Source organism: Rhinolophus ferrumequinum, chromosome 16 (assembly GCF_004115265.2).
Source record: "Rhinolophus ferrumequinum isolate MPI-CBG mRhiFer1 chromosome 16, mRhiFer1_v1.p, whole genome shotgun sequence".
Classification (NCBI taxonomy): domain Eukaryota; kingdom Metazoa; phylum Chordata; class Mammalia; order Chiroptera; family Rhinolophidae; genus Rhinolophus; species Rhinolophus ferrumequinum.
In genome coordinates, this window is record NC_046299.1 from 23,877,791 (window position 1) to 23,897,478 (window position 19,688).

Sequence of the window (19,688 nt, forward strand, 5' to 3'; positions counted from 1 at the left end):
AATTGCTCTGTGTATCAACACCACCAATGGGCAGCAGTGCTTTGGGCCACGGCCGAAAGCAACTTAAGTGAAGCCAAAGGACTTTGGTTTTTCAGCTTGAAAAAAAACACAAGCATCTCTATCCTCCAGCCATATAAGCAAGGGCAAGCAACATTTAGGGAAGCACTATCCCTTCAGAGGACCCCACTACACCCACCCATACTTGTAGCCAAAAAGATATGAAGTTTTAGCAGGGTCCTGAACGGGGGTCTACCCTCTCAGACAGCCTTCCGGGTGCTTTGTGACGTAACTTCCTCATTTATCCCTGGTCTGCCTACATGTCTCATTCTGGGAGCTCCTGGTCTCTTGGGAGTTAGGGGTCAAAGCTTCTTGACTAGCACATTTCTCAGAGGAAAGTCTGGGGATTCTTCTATAATTTCCAAAGGCCAAGGCATGAGACGGCATCTCAGGCTGGCTCACAGTCACTGTCAGGTTCCTTTCTTCCCCGAGTCACAGCTGATCAGCCCTGTACTAATATCCCCACAGATATGATTGCTGCAGATACTAATAACACTGTCCATATTCCGCGTGCCAGTGCCAATACTGCTCTGGGTATTATCACTGTGAACACCAATAACTACTGCTGAGATTGTCTCCAATAACGCCGCACACGCTGCAGTGACTGTCCTCGCTAATGCCCACCACCATGACATTGTTAGAGCTGAAGAATAGGCTGAACTGTACCCAAAGGCAGAAGCGGGAGTGGCTTCCTTGAGGACACAGAGGCTCACAGCTTGCCCTTGGGATATGACACTTCTAGGTAGATGCCACAGTACATGGGGCCAAAGGAAAGCCAGCCAGGCAGAGGGCATCAGGGTTCTCCTGGAGGAGATGTGCCCCTCGAGGTCTGGTCCCTGGACACATACACCTGTTCCCATCCCAACACCCGCCTTCCTCCCCCCACCCCCAGTATCCCACGCCAGTTTTCTCCTTTGTCTGCAGTGCTGGCCCAGTAGCTAAAGGACATACCTGGGTGTCTCTGCAGCCCCTGCCCGAGGCTGCCTCCTGCGACCGGCCTGCCAGCTGCTGTGCTACCTTGGCCTGACTGCAGAGTTGGGCTACATCATCTTGACACATAATTATCTCCCCTGTTCTTAATCATCTGAGCTGCTCCCTAATGCAAACTGGGCCTGGCTGCTTGGAGGCACCCAGAGTGGGGGAGGGGGATGGGCTGTGAAAGGTCTGCCTTTGCTCTTGCCTTTCTTTTCCTCTCCCTTCCCACCTGGGTCTGATGGATCAAGTGTGTGTGGTGTGGGTACGAGGTGTCAGAGAGAACAGGCCTCCCTCATAGGCTCTGGCCTCTACTAGGGAAAGGACGGCATCATCTGGTCTGTGGTTGGTCAATAGGAGGGGAGTCCAGGGCAAGAGAACCCTCCCACCTCCCAAACTGAAGTAAGGCCTCTGATCCTTCTTGCTGCCTGGCGAGGCCCAGGAAGTAAGTATTTCAGCAGTAAGAGGAAACTTAGAGACCCCCACTGTCCCTCACCTAGAAGACTTCAACTGCTTTCTGAGACATCTATCTCCCTGCTAGTGGATGATCTTTCCAAACCCAGCCGTCCTTCCCCCTTCCTGCTCAGACACTTTCAGTGGCTACTCATGCCTGCAGAAAACAGTCCAAACTCTTTATATGGTCCGGTCTTGACCTGATCTCCTGTGACCCTCACCCATCTGCTTAGCCTGACTTCCCACGACGTGCCCTCCTGCCCTTTCATCCTAGCCAAAGCACCCCTGCATTTTCTCATCACAGTACCTTCTGGCCATAAGGCTGGCTCCATCAGCCAGAACTTCACACCACCATTGTCTTTGAACATGCCCCTCGTCCATCCCTCAGGCCCCCCCTCACAGAGCAGCCCTTCCTGGGGTTTATTCCCTCCCCACTCTAAGCCGTCATGGTCAGCAGCCCAGACCTCCACCACAACACAGATATCTGATGGGCCTTTCTGCTCTCTGGGCTCCCATGTTTTATACACCCCACTAGAGTGTAAGCTCCTTAAGGACAAGAATCATATCTTGTTCTGCTTTGGGATCCAACAGCACGAAGTCTTTCTTGTGAATGACGTCTAAGAATGGTTCACTGAACTGAACTGAATTGAAACAATGAATGGGATCAATTGCTTAGAGAGGAGAGCACTCTGTTCTGGAGCAGCTGGGCCCAACCTGGGGGGGCCACAGCCTCACACCAGTGCGTCCCTATGCCCAGCCTCCTTTCATGACCCACAGTAGCTCAGGAATCAGAAGGCATTCTTGTCCCCAACCTCAGACCAATGGGGAAGAGTAGAAAGGGGGTCCTGTGGCCTCCCTTCAGCCCCTGGACATCTCCCACTCTAAAAAAATGCAGGGGCTGGTAGTTAAAAGAGAAACCCTTAGGGTTTGAGGCCAAATCTTCCAAACCATTCAGGGTGACAGGAAGCTTGGCTAAGGCCTCAGTGTGGGAAACCCCCAGGGAGAATTGGGACTTAGGGCCTTTCAATCAGCCTCCCCCTGCCCATCAGGGGCTGCCGCCAAAACAACCACAATGAAATTTAGTGAGTGGCAAAGGCCGTGGCAGCCAAATGGGTTTGGATATTTTGGAAGAAGGAGAAATAGAGCCAGACAAGCTGTTTCCCTGTGAAACGAGGCCATTAGGGCTTCTGGAAGGAGGCCAGCACCAGGTCATCACTGTCTTGCCAGGCCCAGGCCTCTCCTACTCTCTGTCCCTTCCACTGGAGGCCAGGGTTCCACATTCTTTTTCCCTCAGCCTGGGTCCAGGGAATCTCAGCTTTGTTCCCTTTCTCTGTTCCTTACCCTCTAAAGCTGCCCCAATCAAGGGCTTATCTAGGCTTCGGATGATCATGTACTTTATTGTCTAAACAGGACATTTTTGAGAGAAAAAGGAGATGTTAACTGGCTAAGATACAGGGACAAAAGGCATAAATTGGGACCGTCTGGGCTAATGGGATATACAGTCACCCCCTTCATGCTTATCTTTAGAGGACTCTATTTCATAGTATATACCCTTAAAATCATACACCCTCCCTAAACCAGGAGATTCCTGCTTCTCCAGCAGAGACCATGAGCTTGGGGCAGGAAGCAGGCTCCAGGCACTGGGTCTCTGTTTGTGTGGGCCTGCCAGCCCTGTACCCTGGCCTCATGCATCAGAAGAGAACCAAATGGTCACCAAGGGACATCTAATGCCATACGTTTGAAAAACACCTTCTCCCAAGCTCATCGCTACCACTCTGTTCTCTTACTTCCTTTCCCCTCTCCTCCTCCACTTCTCTCCCCTCTCTCTTTACCTCTTTGCCTAACAGCTGGCTGCACATTGAGATATTACAGGGAACGAGGGGAAGGCCCGGGAGGAGCCTCCCATAAGGGAGCACAAAGAGGGGCCCATGTCCAGCTCCCTGAGTGGTTTTAATGGGTGTCCACGTGTCACAGAGAAAGGACACCAGGGTCAGCTGCTTGTGACATCACTCCCCTATCTCCTGATGGGTTGGGATCAGGTAAGGACAAGGCAGGTTGGCCTTTCATCCTCAGGTCAGAGACCAGATGTCCCCGAACCTCCAAAATCTTCCCAAGATACATGGTTCATGCTTCTCTTCCTGGCATCCCACAGGGATATTGGGGGTGAGTCCCAGCGGAAGGTAAGGCGGTCGGGGCTACAGAGCAGATGGTGAAGCTGATGGCCCCACCAGCAGCCTGCCTCCCTCTCTCCAGGAGCCAGCAGGGCAGTGGGGGGACCTGGGCTTTGCGACTAAAACTGATCTCATAGCAGAGCAGCTGCGAGGCCAGGCCGAAACCGGAGCTCTGAGTCCAAGGACAAAGCATGCACAGGGAAGCCAAGCCTCTTCCCTCCTCCCTACCTTCATCACGTTTCCTCTTCTCGCCATTGGAGCGAGGGATCCCCAATATCCCGTTGATGGAGTAGGATCCCACTGGATCATTGGAGGCGCTGGAAACAGGAGGGGAGGCCGTACTAGGAACTGGATGAGAGTAAGGAGGAAATGCCATCAGGATAGCAGTTGTGATCACAGGTCAAAGCCCCAAGGCTGGGGGCAGAGAGAAGCAGAGGAAATAAGGAAGGATGGGAAGCCCTTATTCCCCTTCTTCCTCTGAGGTTTAAGGGGGAAGGCATTGCTACATACAAAGCAGGCTATTCTCTTCTGTCCATTCCTGGGCTGAGTGGTGACCAGTCAACCCCAGGCCTTCTCTGAAGACCTATAGATTTCACTGGAGCCCCTGAAGACGGATGGAAACCCCAAAGCTGACTCAATCTAGAAAGTGACTCAACAGTCCTTTAGCGAGTACAGCTCCTAGGACGCCTCCTTGCACAGCTCGTCCAATCCCTCGGGCCAGGAAAATCCTTCTAAACAAACCCCAGCTCACTATCTCTCAGTCTCTTGGGCTGAGTCTTTACCAGTCTTGATTTAGAGCCTGTTGGTTTCTAAGATCTGTCTCTGCATCTGTGGGAGACACAAGAATGGTCCTAATATTCCCCAGGAATGCATAGCTCCTCTTTCCTAGTTGCTTCTGGTCTTGAAATCACTTGAGAAGTTCCTAATTTCCCCCTCAAGGCACAGACTAGTGAACACATTCACTCTGTAATGATCTACTCAGGTACAGCCCGGCCCAGTTCTTCCCAGCACACACTGTAATACAGGCCTAGTAAACAACAGCACCTGCCAAGTCCAGGAGGATTGGGACTGGCCATTCTACTTCCTGCTGGTCAAAAGAGAAAGGGACAGCTGCCAAGAGGGGCAGCAGGAAAAGTCTGACCACATCCCAGCCCCTTAAGCCCTAGTACCAAACATCCTTGGGCCAAAGGGAAGACTATATGTGGGGGGTTGGGGGGAGTGTTAGCAGGTGTTCTGGAAGGCCTGGGGCAGGTCTCTGGAAGGCCACGAGCAAGGATACATAAGGAAGTTGGAGAGAGGCAGAGAGTTACCAAGTGGATGAGAAAGAGACAAACGGGTCAAGAGAGACAGGCCAAGAAGAAAGAGGCCGTGAAGAGGGAGGGAGAGAGACAGAAGAACAGACCCAGAGCCATACATACAGAGAGGAGAAAAGAGAAAGGGAAAGGCAGAGAGAGGAGAGAAGAGGAGAGCAGGGAAGAAGAGAGAATGATCATTTTAAAAATTAAAAAAAAGTGGAGTAAGAAAGTAGATATGAAAGAAAGAGGGATAGGTAGGGAGACAGGATCAGATAAAAACAAAAGATAGAGAAGAGGGAGAAGGGAAGGAGAAGAAAGGCTAAAGGGAAAATACTGATGGGAGAGAGGTGGGGGGAGGGGGGGGGAGAGAGAGAGAGAGAGAGAGAGAGAGAGAGAGAGAGAGAAGACCTAGTGAGCTAGTCTCTCTTTGAGAGACCCCTGAGCCTCTAGGAACTCAGAGAGAACACAAATTGGGGGGAAATCGCTGGGGTGGAGCTGCACAACTGGCTCTCCCAGGTGGGATCCCGCTTCGCCCTTCCTTGAGCCCCTTACCAATGGTGTGTCCGGGGGCAGTCACGCCGGTCCCAGCCCCATCCGGTGTTGGGTGGAAAGGCTGCTGAACTTTGGTCCGGATGATCCTGCAACAGCACCACAACAGCATCACACATCACATGCCCCCTCCTGCCCCACCAACTCCAGCCCGGCCAGCCGAGTTTTCCCCAACCCACCAGCGACTTCCTCCTCCAACTGTTCCCTGCACCCCTGCCCTCACTGGCTGCTCCAAGTTACTAGCTTTCCTCCTGTTTGCTCTGCAGACCGTGCCTAGTGCAGTTCTGGGCAGAGGCCGTCTGCATTCTGTCCTACCGTGTGCATCATCCGAATTGCAGCCTGATTTTTTTTTTTATTAGTTTCAGGCGTTCAATTAACATGAGACATCACATCAACAAAATGAAAAATAAAAATCATATATCAATAGATGCAGAAAAAGCAATCGACACACTCTAACAGCGATTTATAATAAAAAAAAACTCTTAGCAAAGTGAGAATAGAGGGATCATATCTCAATATAATAAAGGCCATATATGATAAACCCAAAGCTAACAGCATACTCAATGGGGAAAAGCTAAAAGCATTGCCCTTGCGATCAGGAATAAAACAAGGTTGCCCACTTTTGCCACTTTTATTCAACATAGTTCTGGAAGTTCTAACCACAGCAATCAGACAAGAAAAAAAATAAATAAAAGGCATCCAAATTGGAAAGGAGGAAGTAAAATTGTCATTATATGCAGATGACATGCTACTATATGTAGAGGACCCCAAAGACTCCACCAAAAAACTATTAGAACTGATAAATTAATTTAGTAAAGTAGCAGGATACAAAATTAATATTCAGAAATCAGTTGCATTTGTATACACCAATAACAAACTATCAGAAAGAGAAATTAAGAAAACCCATTTACAATTGCTTCAAAAGCAGCTTGATTTTTTAATTTTTTGATTGTTTTCTTTTTTTAAGGAGGGCACAGCTCACAGTGGCCCATGCGGGGATCGAACTGACAACCTTCTACCAGCACCACGCTCTAACCAACTGAGCTAACCAGTCGCCCCCAGCAGCTTGATTTTTGATATAGCAAGGATAGGGGCAGCAGAGTGAAGGGAGCACAGCATCCTTCCCCTTTCTGGGGGTGGGGACTGCCTGGTGGCTTGCTGTCCACACCCCTCTCCTCAACCACGTGCAAATCTCCTCGTGGAAACAGGACTCCCTGGGTCTAGAGGTCATTTTGAAGCTGGCTTTCCTATTGGGACTGTATCACACACCTCCAAAGTCGAGGGAGGAGGCAAGGTTTCCTTATTTCCTGAGCTAAGGAGAAGGAGCCAGGGAAGGGCTGGGTCACAGGTGACCCTCTTGTCCCCAGGATTCCAACGCAGCAAGACATGGTGCTTTGCCAGATGTCAGGCCCTGAGCAACTTCTTGAGTCTATATACTGCTTTTAAAGAACTCAAAGCCCTATCTCTGTCCAGCTCAGTGGCCCAACAGCCTCCTTTTCTAAGGTCTTACTTGAATCACGGCTTCTTTACCAGCCTAGTTGAAAAGCCTGGTGTGCCCCCCACCATGCACTGGAATGGGGGGAGTCAAACAGCTCAGGGTTGAGTATGAGCTGGCTTGCCATTGATCCAAAGGAACCAGGGCTCAGTGATACAAAAGGTCAACCCAGGGGCCAGGACCAAGCCATGCTCCTCTCCACCCACTGGACACAGTAGATGCCCTTGGAAGCAATTTTTCCAACAGCATTACTCCTCCCTGCAGAGACGTGTGTGAACCAAGTTCACTTCAGCCAGCAGTTGAGTCACAAGCCATGAGTGGACTCTGCTCTAACCAGCTTTTACTGAGCGCTGCCAGGCAATAGAAATAAGGCCCCTGCCTCACACTGCTGGAAATAAAGTTGGGGAGGAAAGACACGACCCAGACAAACCTAAGTAACCCCAAGGGAAACAGGCCGTAAGTGCCAGAAGGAGGCAAAGGAGGAATCATTCCCCTTGTAGGTAGGGAAATTGGGAGACAAGTCACTGAGGAAGTAGAACTTGATAGAGCTCTTCAAAGCAGAGTAGGGCTAAACATATAAATATATATATAGGAACCAGAGGTATGGAGGACGGTGGACAGGGCACTGGGCTACATGGCAGGCCCTGAGTCCTGCTTCGGACTCTGCCATTAAGCGGCCACATAGCTTTGGGCTCATCATTCTATTTCTCCGGGCCTCAGTTTCTTTAGCTGTAATGTATAGAGATTGGACTACAGGATCTCTAAGATCTATTTCCCCAATAAATAATATGATTGTAAGATGGACAAAGAAGTAGAGGCAGGGCTTTCTACGCAGGTACTGGAGGAAGGTAGAAGCAAAGCATGGAAGCTGAATAGACATGATGTTTTAGGGGCTTGTACCCAGACCGCTCAGCCAGAACAGGGGAGGTATGTAGGGAGTGAGAGGAAATAAGGCTGCAAACTTGGAAGCGAGGATGATAATTGTGATACTCCCATTTATTAAGCATCTATTATGTGCCAAGTTATACGCAATTTATACCACTTACATATACTACTGTTGATTCTCACAATGTCTCCAAAGTAGATACAATTATCCTCATTTTGCAGATTGAAAACCAAAGCTGACAGAGGTTAAGTGGCTTACTTGAGATTACACTGCCAGCGCGGGCAGAGTTAGAATTCAATCTCTAAAACGTGTGCTTTCGTTATTTTGTCACACTTCCCCCAACATATGAGCACCAGGCTTCGAGGGTCTTGAGCCATGAGCGATTTCTAAACTAGAGGGGACATGTACAAACTGATTCTGGTAAATCAATGTACGTAGGCACAAGGCAATAAAGGGGTTGGTCTCAGGAAAGGAAAGAATTTGTAAGACATTGTGAAGGCAGAATGGCTAGGATTTAACAACTAACTTGAGTCAACCATGGCTCTAAAACCCCAAATCTGTGTAACTAGAAAGCTGGTGGTTTGTACCACCATCAGGAAGAGGGATGCGGGGAGGGGACTGGTTTTAGAGGGAGGTGGCAGTGTTGGTCCCAGACATGCAGCATGTGAGATGGTTGAGTGTCCAGGTGGACGTGCCCATGCACCAGCTGGCACAGCAGGTACGGATTTAGGGGACTGTCAAGGAAAGGAGTGTTGAAAAGTTCAAGAGGCCTGAGGAGTGGATACCAGAAGACCCACTTTCAGAGACTGGGGAAAAGAACCTGACCTTGTAGAGGGGTCAGAATTGGTCACACAGGAAATGGCATGTTCACCTAACTCAACCAAGAGCAATGTTTCCAGAAGGATAACATAATCCAGTGTCAATAGCGACCTAAGGATTGAAGGGAATTGGGAATAAGATTTGGGAGTTCTGGTGACCACGAGTAACCTTGGGAGAGCGGTATCAAAAAGGGGAAGGAGCCAGACAGAAAGAGGTTAGGAAGTACACAGGAGCAAAGAGAGGCACTGAAAGTGGACGAGTGTTTTCAGAAGTTTGTAGAGAAGGAAAACAGAGAAAAGTGTGGAAGCCAGGAGACGGAACTGGCAACTGAGTGGACAGAAGGCTTTTTAAGGTAGGGAAGACCTGAATAAGTTTATAGGCTGAGGAGGAAGAACCAGTGAAGAGGGAGCAACGGAAGTTGCCTGAGAGAGTGTGGGTGACTGTGAGAGCAAGGCGAAACAAAGAGAGAACAGAAGGGGGGGGCACGGGGGAGAAGTTAGGGGGAAATGGCATATTCTGAGGTGGCCAAATGCTTTGAAAAGGAGCTTTCATGGCTTTTATCTCTCAGCAAAGCAGAAGTCAAGGTAATCTCCCAAGAGTTAGGGAGGGTGGAGGTTTGGAGCATAGTCACAATAGGGAAGTGTGGCCAGTAGCTAAGGGTAGTATAGACTGGTCTACGGGAAAAGTCTAGGAGGCTGAGCAGTTCAGAGCAGCTGCTCCTAATTCATTGCATCAAAAGCTTCTGGGATCTCACTGACATGCGGGTGGCTCTGGCTGGAGGGCTGATGGGCTCTGGATTAAGGAAGCCCCAGAGCTGGGGCTGGGTGAGATGGCCTTGTGGAGTTTCTGTCTTTGTTACCCAGAGCCTTTGACCCTTGGGGCACTGGTGCAGATGTAGCTGATGAAAAACCACTACTCCCTGACAGTCGCTTGGTGGTACCTAGGAGAGGAGCTGGGCAGGGTGCCTGCTGTGAATTAGGAACGCTCTTGGTGTCCATCCATGCCTCCCTGGGTGGTGGGCACTTGCCAGTCCCTAGAGCTGATCTCAGGGAATTTAAGAACTGGGATTATAGAAACCTGATGGTCATCCATTGCCTTCCTGCATCCTGTATACAGCCCAACAACTCATGAGAATATCACCAGGGGTTAAAAAAAGAAAGGCACTTGCTTTGGGAGATTTCCCGATACTATTTCCCCCAGTTCCTGCTCCAGTTCTTTTTCATTCTTGGCACTACAGACAGCCAGACATATCTGTAGCCTCCATAGTCACAGGCAGGTTTGGCCTAGAAAGTGAAGTCTGGCATATACATCCTTGGAGGGTGCAGTTGGGAGCCCTGGAGGGCACATCTCTATTTGGGGGCTGGGAGGTGCCATTTCCTGTTTCCAGAAAGGCTGTCCTGTCAGGGTGTCTGCTTACCATTTCTCTTTCCAGCATGCTTGCTTCCACAAGGATATTCTTTTTTCCCCCAACTTTCCTGGGAACCTCCAGAGCTTTGCCTGGGCCCAGCATGGGGACTTCTGGTACTTAACTTCTCTCACACCGCCAAGGGTGTGACTAAAGACAAGGGGAAAAGGGCTCAGTCTGAGCCCCAGCTCTGTTACTTATTGTCTGTGAAATCCTTGGCAGTTCCTTATTCCCTCATCTGTGCAATAAGATAATACTACTATTTACTTCGTAGGACTGTTTTGAGGATTAAAAAGAGTAATCCATGGAAAATGATTAGTATGACTCTTGGCTCCATAAATGCTAGCCATAATAATAATAACTAGCAGTCATATTATTCCTAGGGGTGACCTGGCTGCTTTCTATTTAGGGGCCAAGCCAGGCACAGCCAGGAGGTCTCTCAGCCCAACATGCCCCAACCTGGTCAATGCAGCTGCTATGGACACCCTGGGAAGAGCACTAAGACAGGAAACAGCAGCAGCAGCAGCAGGTGTTACAGCCTGACCCCAAAAGAGGCTGCATCAGAGAAGACAGACTGGGGCCCCCTGCCTGGAGGCCCTGGGAAGGATCTGCAGACAGTATGAGCAACAGCTCTGCCTGGACCAGAGGGATACCAGGGAGTGTGGCAGAGCTTTAGAGTAAAGAATGACAAGGCAGGTGGAGTCACTCCCTCATTGGTTAAATCCCCAGGAGGCCTTCACTTCCCACCAAGCTGGAGAGGAAAACAGTCTTGTGGCTCTGTGAGTTAGAATGAAAGCATGTAATGAGTCTCCTAGTAATAGTTTGTTAAACTCCTGAAGAAACAGAACCCCTCAACTTTCTAAGAAAGCACTGGGGACATTCTTACTCCTCTGGTTCTACTCCCTCTCTCTCTTCTTCCTTTTCTCATTCCATCCTTCGTGTTTCATTCTCTGCCTTTCCCTGCCTCTCTCTCTGTCTCCCTCTTTGTCTGTCTGTCTGTCTGTCTCCTTGCACCCTGAAGTCCCACTGTGGCTGCGTGAGTTTATTGATTCCTGGGAGCTGGGGAAAAGCGGGAGGCAGGGCTGGGGTGCAGGCTCAGGGATGGAAATAGAAGGCTATAAATTATTTGTGACAGGAAAGCAATAGTGGCAGAGTGCTGAGCACAAGTCCTGTGTCACTATTAGATTCCTTTTAGCCTGATGACACTGTAAAAAAGGTTAAGTGTCTGCTGGAATCGTACACCTGGGGGGCCGGGGCAGCCTGGGAGCAGAACAAGCCAGTGAGAGCAGGTATATCAATTCTCCAGGCCAATAATATTCCTCTCATTGATCGCCACGCAAAGTTCAAAAATCTCATTACAGCCAGGCAGACCGGGAACTTTTTACAAATCAATAGAATGATATAATGTATGTATACTTAGTACAAATGTATCTATCCATCTATCCATCCATCCACGGTCCGCCTCAGGGTTTCCAAGTTAACCTACCCATCATATTATGTTATGTTATGTATGATATTATATTGCATTATATTATATGATAATAAATGGTGTGCAAAAACTCCCCGAGGTGGAGACAAGAGGTCCTATTAGTATTGAGGTGACCTGAGACAGCTCACCTTGGAGGGAGTTAGTTAGCAGCTTTTCCAGGACTAGGCGGGTCAGGATTTCTAGGAGCAGTGCTTCCTTAGTGGAGGTTCTAGTAATAAAGACTATTGTCTACTAAATATTTACTAGGAGCTAGGCAATGTTCTAAGTGCTTTAAACAAACAGTTTACTTAATCCTCACAACAACCCATTTTACAGATAAGGCATATTTTAACTTGGCCAAGGTCACCCATTTAATAAATGGCAAATCTGAGGTTTGAATTTAGGTAGACTAACCCCAGAGCTATACTGGAGTTAACCACTAAGCTATACTGTCTTGAGGGTAGAGATACCCAAAATCCCCAAATCCAAACTCCTGGATTCTAGTTCTCTTGTTCTGTTGTGTCCTGAGAAACAAAGGCTTCAGTATTCCCCTCTATAAAGTGGGAGTCATAACACCTGCTAGAACCAGTTGCTAACAATGTGACATATACATGGGATCCTCAAGCATGTCCCCATGAAATCCTACCCAACCGCCTAGAACAGGCTGCTTTCTCCACTTTGGAATTCTTAGTGGAATGGCAGGCTGACCCCAGACCTGGTCATGTCACTGGTTTGCTCAAAGAGTCATTGGGGCAAGATGTCAAGTATGTACATACATGTGTCATATACATGTGTAAATCAGTTTAAATTGTTCTGGGATAGACTGCCCACTTTAGAGTTTTTGCAGAAAGTATTTAGTCTCTGGTATACACAAAGTCTTTTCCTGATTTGGTTAATAAAAGGAACTCCAAGGTTGGAGAATGTTTCAGACTAGCCGGCCCCACTACCCACTGAGCCAGATGAGTGGTGGGAGGGCCCCCCACCACCCCACCCCGCCAGTGACTTCAGGCTGCCTGGGTATTATTCTAGGCTGGATCATACCGGAGGACAAAACCATATTTGCTTCATCAAAGGATATTTTGCCCAACGAATGCAGGTAATTGTTTCACCTCAGGTCTTTCAGAGCTGCCAACATCAGGCACGTGTCCCTGGCTCAGCCCCGAGGCAAGTCAGAGAGCAATACAAACATCTGGAGACTTTTCACCGCAGAACCTCAAGTGAGGTATCATAGATCATTTGGGAAAATTTCACCTCTCCCAAAAATTGTTCCTACCTCTCCCCACTCCTGAGAACTCTAAGGATCTAAGGAACTGGAACCTTCCCCCCCCCCCCCCGCCCCCGTACATCCCAGGAACTGAAAAACTGAAATGTACTACCTCCTCTCCACAGAAAAAACAGTATCCACTCTGCCCTCCCCCCTGGCAGCTCAGAAGTGCTGCACATAAACTCGGTTTTCCTAGGCTCTGGCTCTGCAGTTTGTGCAGAATTTAGAGTTGTTTGCCCACACCCACTCACATGCCCTGCAGGCTTCAGTTTGGACAACTGACCATATGTCAGGCAGGGTTCTGTGCATGAGAATGGCCACTGATGAGCAGGGGGCAGCTATGGGCAGGACCTTCCCTTCTGGCAGTAGCAGGATGTAGCTGGAATACACAGTTTCCAAGGTTAGCAGGGTTCTCCCCAAATGTGTCAAGAGCTGCTGCCTCTTTTGTTGCTTCTCAGAAGTCATACGTGAGCTCCAAAAGATGAGAGTCCTGCTAAAAGGCTTGCAGAAGTGTTTCCTCAATCTACAAACTACCGGGTGCTGTCCTTGAGCCACCTGCATTAGCAGCATCCCCTGGGGGAGGGGGGTGTTAAAATGCAAATCCTGGGGCCCACTTCAGACCTCCGGATTAGAATTTCTGATGGTGGTCTGGCCCAGGGATCTGTATTTAAGCAAATTCTCCAGATTTTTCTTAAACTCATTCTTCTTCTCATATTTGAGAAGACTAGCTTCAGCCAGGGGATGAAGAAACCAGTCCGGTTGTTACACAGGGGAGGCTTGAGAGAGCTGGGAGCAAGTCTTAGTGAGTTAAGAAGTTTCCTTACTCATACTCTATGAATGCATATTCTCTCCATCTGCTCATCCTGACTCCAACTGACACAGTAACCAAAATTTAAGAAGCTATCAGTTCCTCTGTGTGAACTAAACTATAGGTTAAAAATAAAAATAATTTCAGACTAGCTTTTGGTGCATTCCAGATTTAGAGATTCCCTGTGGGTTCGTTAGATACCAGACATATTTTCTGCATCAACGTAGCCTTCTAAGACTGGCACTGAGGGCAATAATCTCCCACCACGTGTCCCCAGGAGCCCAGGCCAGATACAATTCACCGGGTTAGATGGGCCATGGGGCTGGCCCAAGGGGGCAATAGTGATGGTTTAGATGATGAATGGTAAGCATATGGATTGATTTAACTTCAAGATAGGCATAGGTTTAAAAATTAAGGGGCAATGTGCTTAACTAACCATTTGGAAACCAGTCTGCGGTGCGTGCCAAGCCCAGAGCGTGACCGGACTAGCTCTTCTCACCAGCGTCCCTGCCCTCATCTATGAGGGCTTCCGGTATAGAGCTGGGGTCCACCAGCTGTGCACCCCACAGTCCTGCCTGGGAGGCTGCAGAGGTTAGGAGACTGCCTCACATGATGCTGAAATGGGTGCTGCTGTAGACTCGTTGTGGGGACCAAGTCCTCCCTGTCCCCGGTCCCTGCCCCTCCACAGGCACACCCACTGTATTCAGAAGCAGAAGGAAGCCTGGAGGAAGTGCCCTGTGGCAGCAGCAAACAGGGGGCCTCTTAGAGATTGTCTGGCCACCCTCCCTGGTTACTCCAGTATTCAAAAACAACCCATGGTTTCTTTCTGTCTCCTCCTAAAAGAATGTGATGTGGCTAAACCCTCCAATTGCTTCCTATTACCTACAGGATAAATTCAAAATTCCTCAGCCTGGCCTTCAAAATCCTTCCTAGTTCGGCTCCACCAGGCTTTCCAATCTATTTCTCTGTCTCCCTCTTCCCCTTGGGGTCTAGCACAGAGCTGAAACCTTGTTTTCTTGCTTACTCAATTCGCACTGAATCTTCCCCTAGACTGTGAACTCTAAGAGAGCAGAGGTCATGCCTATTTTTCTCACCATTGTATTTGTAGCACCGAGCAACAGTGCCTGGAATAATGTAAATATTTAAAAACTATTTGTTGAATAACAAATGAATGTTATTATGGTTAATAATAACAGTAACATAATCTTAAGGGATATAGTGAGTTAATACATGTTCATTATGTACCAGGCACTGTGCTAAGCACTTTACATGGATCATTTAATTGATTTCTCACAACTTCTTATAAAGATTATTATCTCTATCTTATAGATGTGGCAGTTTGGGCTCAGAGAGGTTGAGTAACTTGCCCAAGGTTACACAGCTGTTAAGTAGCAAAGCTAGGATTTAAACCTGGAAGCCTAACTCCAGAACCCATGCTGCTAACCGCTGGTAGAATAAGTCAATCATATCAAGAACAGATGGTAGAATCCATGAGAGGCTGGGCCTGAATAGAAGAGCTGCATATAATAATAGGAAAAGTAACAACTACCATTTATTTCATATTCACTATATGACAGGCATTGTAACAAATGCATTTTCTCATTCAAATCCTAACTACAACTCTATCAAACAGATATGTTCTCTATTAGACCAAGAAGACAACAGAGAGGCTAAGCAACTTGCTCAGGATCACATACTTACTAGCACTGGAGCCAGACTCTGGGTCCAGGCCTATGACTCCAATGTCTGTAGATCGAACCATAGTACCTCTTCTGGAAATTTCTATTTTAGTAGTTCTTTGTGTTTATTACCTGTTTGAGCATGAATAAGTTTTCCCTTCAGTCTCTTCACATCCATGATCTGGACAACTGAGCAAATGTATATGTAGACAATTAACAGAGATTGCATGTAGCCGAGATTCTAAAGATGCTTACCCTCTCCCTGCATGTGCCAAAATTGTATTTGATAAGCATCATGTCTGTGTTACAAATGAACTGCAATTTTAGGTTAAGTGGTTATGGTTGCAGTGTATTTTATATGCACCGGTAGGTTTCGGGTACAGATTTTCCAAATTTTCTGTGTCTATCTAATGTAGCTATCTATCTTCTATCTATGCATCATCTATCTATCTATCTATCTATCTATCTATCTATCTATCTATCTATCTAGTTTTCAAATCATATACATGATTATGTGGAGATACTGCATATAGACGTGTTTCTCAGTTTCTATGTTTCTAGAAACTATTTCTATGATTAGTGTATTTTTATATTCATGTCTGCTCTAATGCATTGATCCAAGATTTATAATACTGGATATATGCAGCAAAACCTACTTAATGAATTTCTGCCCAGTTATGCGTATTTCTGTCAAATATGTAAGCCACAATCATACATGACTCCACACTCACCACTGTTCCCTTCCCAGGGTATTTGAGACGGTCACATCACAATTGTGTTTTTGTATTGGTCCATGCACCAGTATTGATGTGCATAAATGTGCATTTGTATACCTGTGTATCTTTCTGTCTATGGCCAGGATGGGGTGGGGGTAGGGCGATGTGGAAATGAGAGAATTATTAAATGCCAAGTAGATGTGCAATAAATTCCATTGATTTTATAAACTCCAACTTGTCTTCAGTCTCCTTCCATTCTTTATCCTGGGGGCATTGCAACAAAAACCTATTTTAAATACCTTTACTTCCTCCCTCCCCCTCCCCAAAAATGTGTCAATATTTTATTTGGATTTTTAACTTCGCTCCATAACAGTTGTTTGACCTCCTGACTCGTGCGAGTCACATAAATTCTGGGACTTTATTCAGGAGCCATGTTCCTGCTATTGAATAAGCAATTTGGGAGGGTGAATTAATGACTTGTGCTGTTGCTGGAAAGTCCCTGAAGAAATATTAAAATTGCTTGCAGACTGAATCGATACTCAGTGAACACCCAGCAAGAGGGCTTCAGCTCTGGAATGACCACACAAGGCAAGGCTTGGTGGAGGAAGGGGAATTCCTGCACCCAGCTCGGCAAGCCCCCTCCTAGCCCACCCCCACCTTTCCCTCCATCCCTGGAGTGCTGTCATTTTCAGTAACAGCAAAGTCTGATTAAACCCCAACCAGGACAGAGCTGATTTGTCCTGTCTCAGGAAGCAGGCTCAGGGGACAATTTATTCTCTTACTAGCAATGAGAGCCCGGAGGCCATATTGGAGGTGATGATCTGGACACATCCACCTGCTGAAGAAACAGGATGGTATTGCTTTCTGGCAAGCTGCCTCGTGCTTGGGGATCAGGAGAGCACTGGCCTTGGAAAAGCTGGGGCTGTGACCATTTTCTGCTGGGTACACAAAAGGGTTGGGTGTTGCATTGCTGGCTCCATCTCTGTGTGTGTGTGACCAGCACTTATTATCACTCAGGTGGCCACACGATTTCAGCCTTTGTGTATGGGTGTGCCTGTGGGTTGGAGAGTTTGAATTGTGTTTTGTTACCGTGTGGTGCATTGTGCCAACACATTCCTCCAGCAGCTGGCTTAAGGTTTGTTACTTGGTGTTTTGTGGTATTGTATCGAGGTGACTGCACTTTGCGTAACACTGAGTTGGAGGAATTTGAGTATTGTTTGGTGGCAATGTCCATCTTTCTGCTTTGGATTATTGTGTTCGTTGATCATATCAGCATCTTTTTCCCCCCATAATGTATGTCTCAGAGATTAGGTTAAGGAGTGTCTCCTTGATGATGTGGGTTGAGTAATGAAGTTGGGTCTAGGTAGTGGTATGTAATTTGGTAATTGCTTTCTCGGTGTAGTTGTGGGTGAGAGGGCCCATCCTTTAGCTTTTTAAAGCTTATTCTGACTTAGTTATTTGCACTGCTCCTTTCCAGAAGGAAGATTCCAGAAATGTAGAACAAATCTCTTCTTGATTACCAAATGCCCAGTTCTCTTCTTCTTAGAAGAAATGTCCCCTGCTCAACATAACAGTTCTGACCTTATCTCACTGACACAGGTCCTGGTGCCACCCTCTTTACATCTGCCTAATTTGGAGGGTTAAGTCCTTAGACTAAACCCGATACCTGTCAAGAGTCTAGATCCCTGATGGGGTGAGAGGAGGATGGATGAGAGAAAACTCCCCAATTCCAATGGGAATAACAACAGGAACTCTAGTTTCAAGAACCCCCCATTCGCTTCACTCTGTAGCTCTGGCCATCAGCATCTTCTTCTTTCCCAGTATCCCCAGAGGATGCGGCTCAGCACGCACAGAGACCCCCCCACCCCATCACACACACACACATCATGGAATAGTGCGGGAACACGTGCTAGTCGTGACTTTCTACTAGGGTGGAGGGTCTCTGTTTTGAGCTTGTAAGTAAATGTATGAATACATCACTGGGCACGAGACTGCAAAATGTACAGACCTCCCCAAGAGATTACACAGCCTGCACTTGCTTTGACCAAAAGTTGATACAAAACATGGAGTAAAGGATAAGCACATGGGTTTCAGAGCCAGGACTGCATGAGTTCAAATCCAGTTCTGCTACTTAGCCTGTAACCTGAGCCACTTATTTAACTCTTCTGTACTCCTCATATATACACAACCCTATAAAGCTCTATGGGGTTGTTTATGAAATTTAAATCAATTAATACATGCAACATGCTTATAACAGTTCCTACTGCAGTAAGCAGTTGTTAGCTATTATTATTATGGCTATAAGCACTTATCAAATAAAGCATCCATAAGATTGGACTCTGCATGTGTACAGACATGTACAAATGTGTGCTAATGTACATTAAAACCCTAAGATAAATCAAGGTGTTTGTGTGATTTAAGCATAAAAGTGTAAAAACTACAGTCAGGTGGGGGCAGGGGTAGTTCTCTTCTTGGCCTTCTGGTCCATTTGGACCTTGGTAGGGCTAGGGGTTGATTGAGTTCACCACTGCCCATCTCCATACAGAGGGCTGCATCCAGCACTGTGGCGATGAATAGGCAGAAAGAAAGATATTGGTCCTTATATATTTACTCTTATAAAACATTTTTAAGGGTGCCAGATGGGCACTGGACTTATTAGGAAGACCACTTCATAGACTGTGTAGATGCCTGAGCATTGTGCTATACACCTGAAGCTGAAGGTGAATAATATGGAATGTCAAATATATATATATATATATATATTTTTTTCTTTTTTTCCCCCCATGGGATGAGGAATACAGCATAGGGAATATAGTCAATGGAATTGTAGCAGAAACATACGATGTCAGAGGGGTAGTAGCTTTGCGGGGGTTATCACTTCGTGAGGGGTGTAAATGCATAAATAGTACATTGTTTTGTACACCTGAAACTAATAAAAAAATAAATTTTTAAGGACGATTTGAATTCTCAGGATTCACATTTAGCTCATTTAAAATATTTGTTTTCTAATTCAAAAAGTCAGGACATTTACTAGCTAATAGGTATAAATGAGGAATAGTGCAATCTAGGTATTAAATTTGGGAACTAAGGAAGGGGTAAGAAAGGAATCAGATAAGTGAATGTGAAGGCATTTGGGTGTGGATTTTACGGCAAGTCCCTTGAGCTGAACTCGGGTACCTCACTAGGCCAAAGGCGCGGGGAGAATTTGGGGTCTCAGTCTTATTCCATGGGCTTTCCCATAAAGATGGGAAACCAGAACACATCATTTTGGGAAACTTTGGGTTTTGTCTTTGCTCTTGCTGGGCACAGAGGAAATAGGAAAACTTGTAGTTGTCCAGTTACTGTGAGACATTGCATTGAGTACAATAAGCCCAAAGTAAATTTTTTTCCCTGAATTTTTTTCTTAAAATCTTTTATCCCTCAGCAATGGAGATAACTGCAATGATTATCAACCTCCCATGTTTCCTTGGAACACGTAGGTATGTGGGAAAATAGTGGACAAATTTAGTTTGAATTTGTCAAATATTTGCTCACTTCTTCCTCTCCTCTTTCTTCATCCTTTATCTTATCTCCATGTTCTGTCCTCTCTTTCCCTCCTCTTCCTGTTTTCCTTCCGTTTTCTTCCCTTTATGACATTTAAGAATCAGAGGA

The 19,688-nt window shown here is 46.9% G+C and overlaps 1 protein-coding gene across 5 annotated transcripts in view; it reads right to left on the reverse strand.

The window, feature by feature from the left end:
- Nucleotides 1-19,688, reverse strand: part of PAX2 (paired box 2) — a 79,815-nt gene that overhangs the window by 41,268 nt on the left and 18,859 nt on the right. For all 5 annotated transcript variants that reach the window (XM_033131430.1, XM_033131431.1, XM_033131428.1 and 2 more), the window contains 2 exons: nucleotides 5,501-5,586; nucleotides 3,882-4,001 (listed from right to left, as the gene is read on the reverse strand). In XM_033131430.1, the coding sequence (XP_032987321.1) occupies nucleotides 3,882-4,001; nucleotides 5,501-5,586 (206 nt within the window). The remainder of the gene's footprint in view (nucleotides 1-3,881; nucleotides 4,002-5,500; nucleotides 5,587-19,688) is intronic.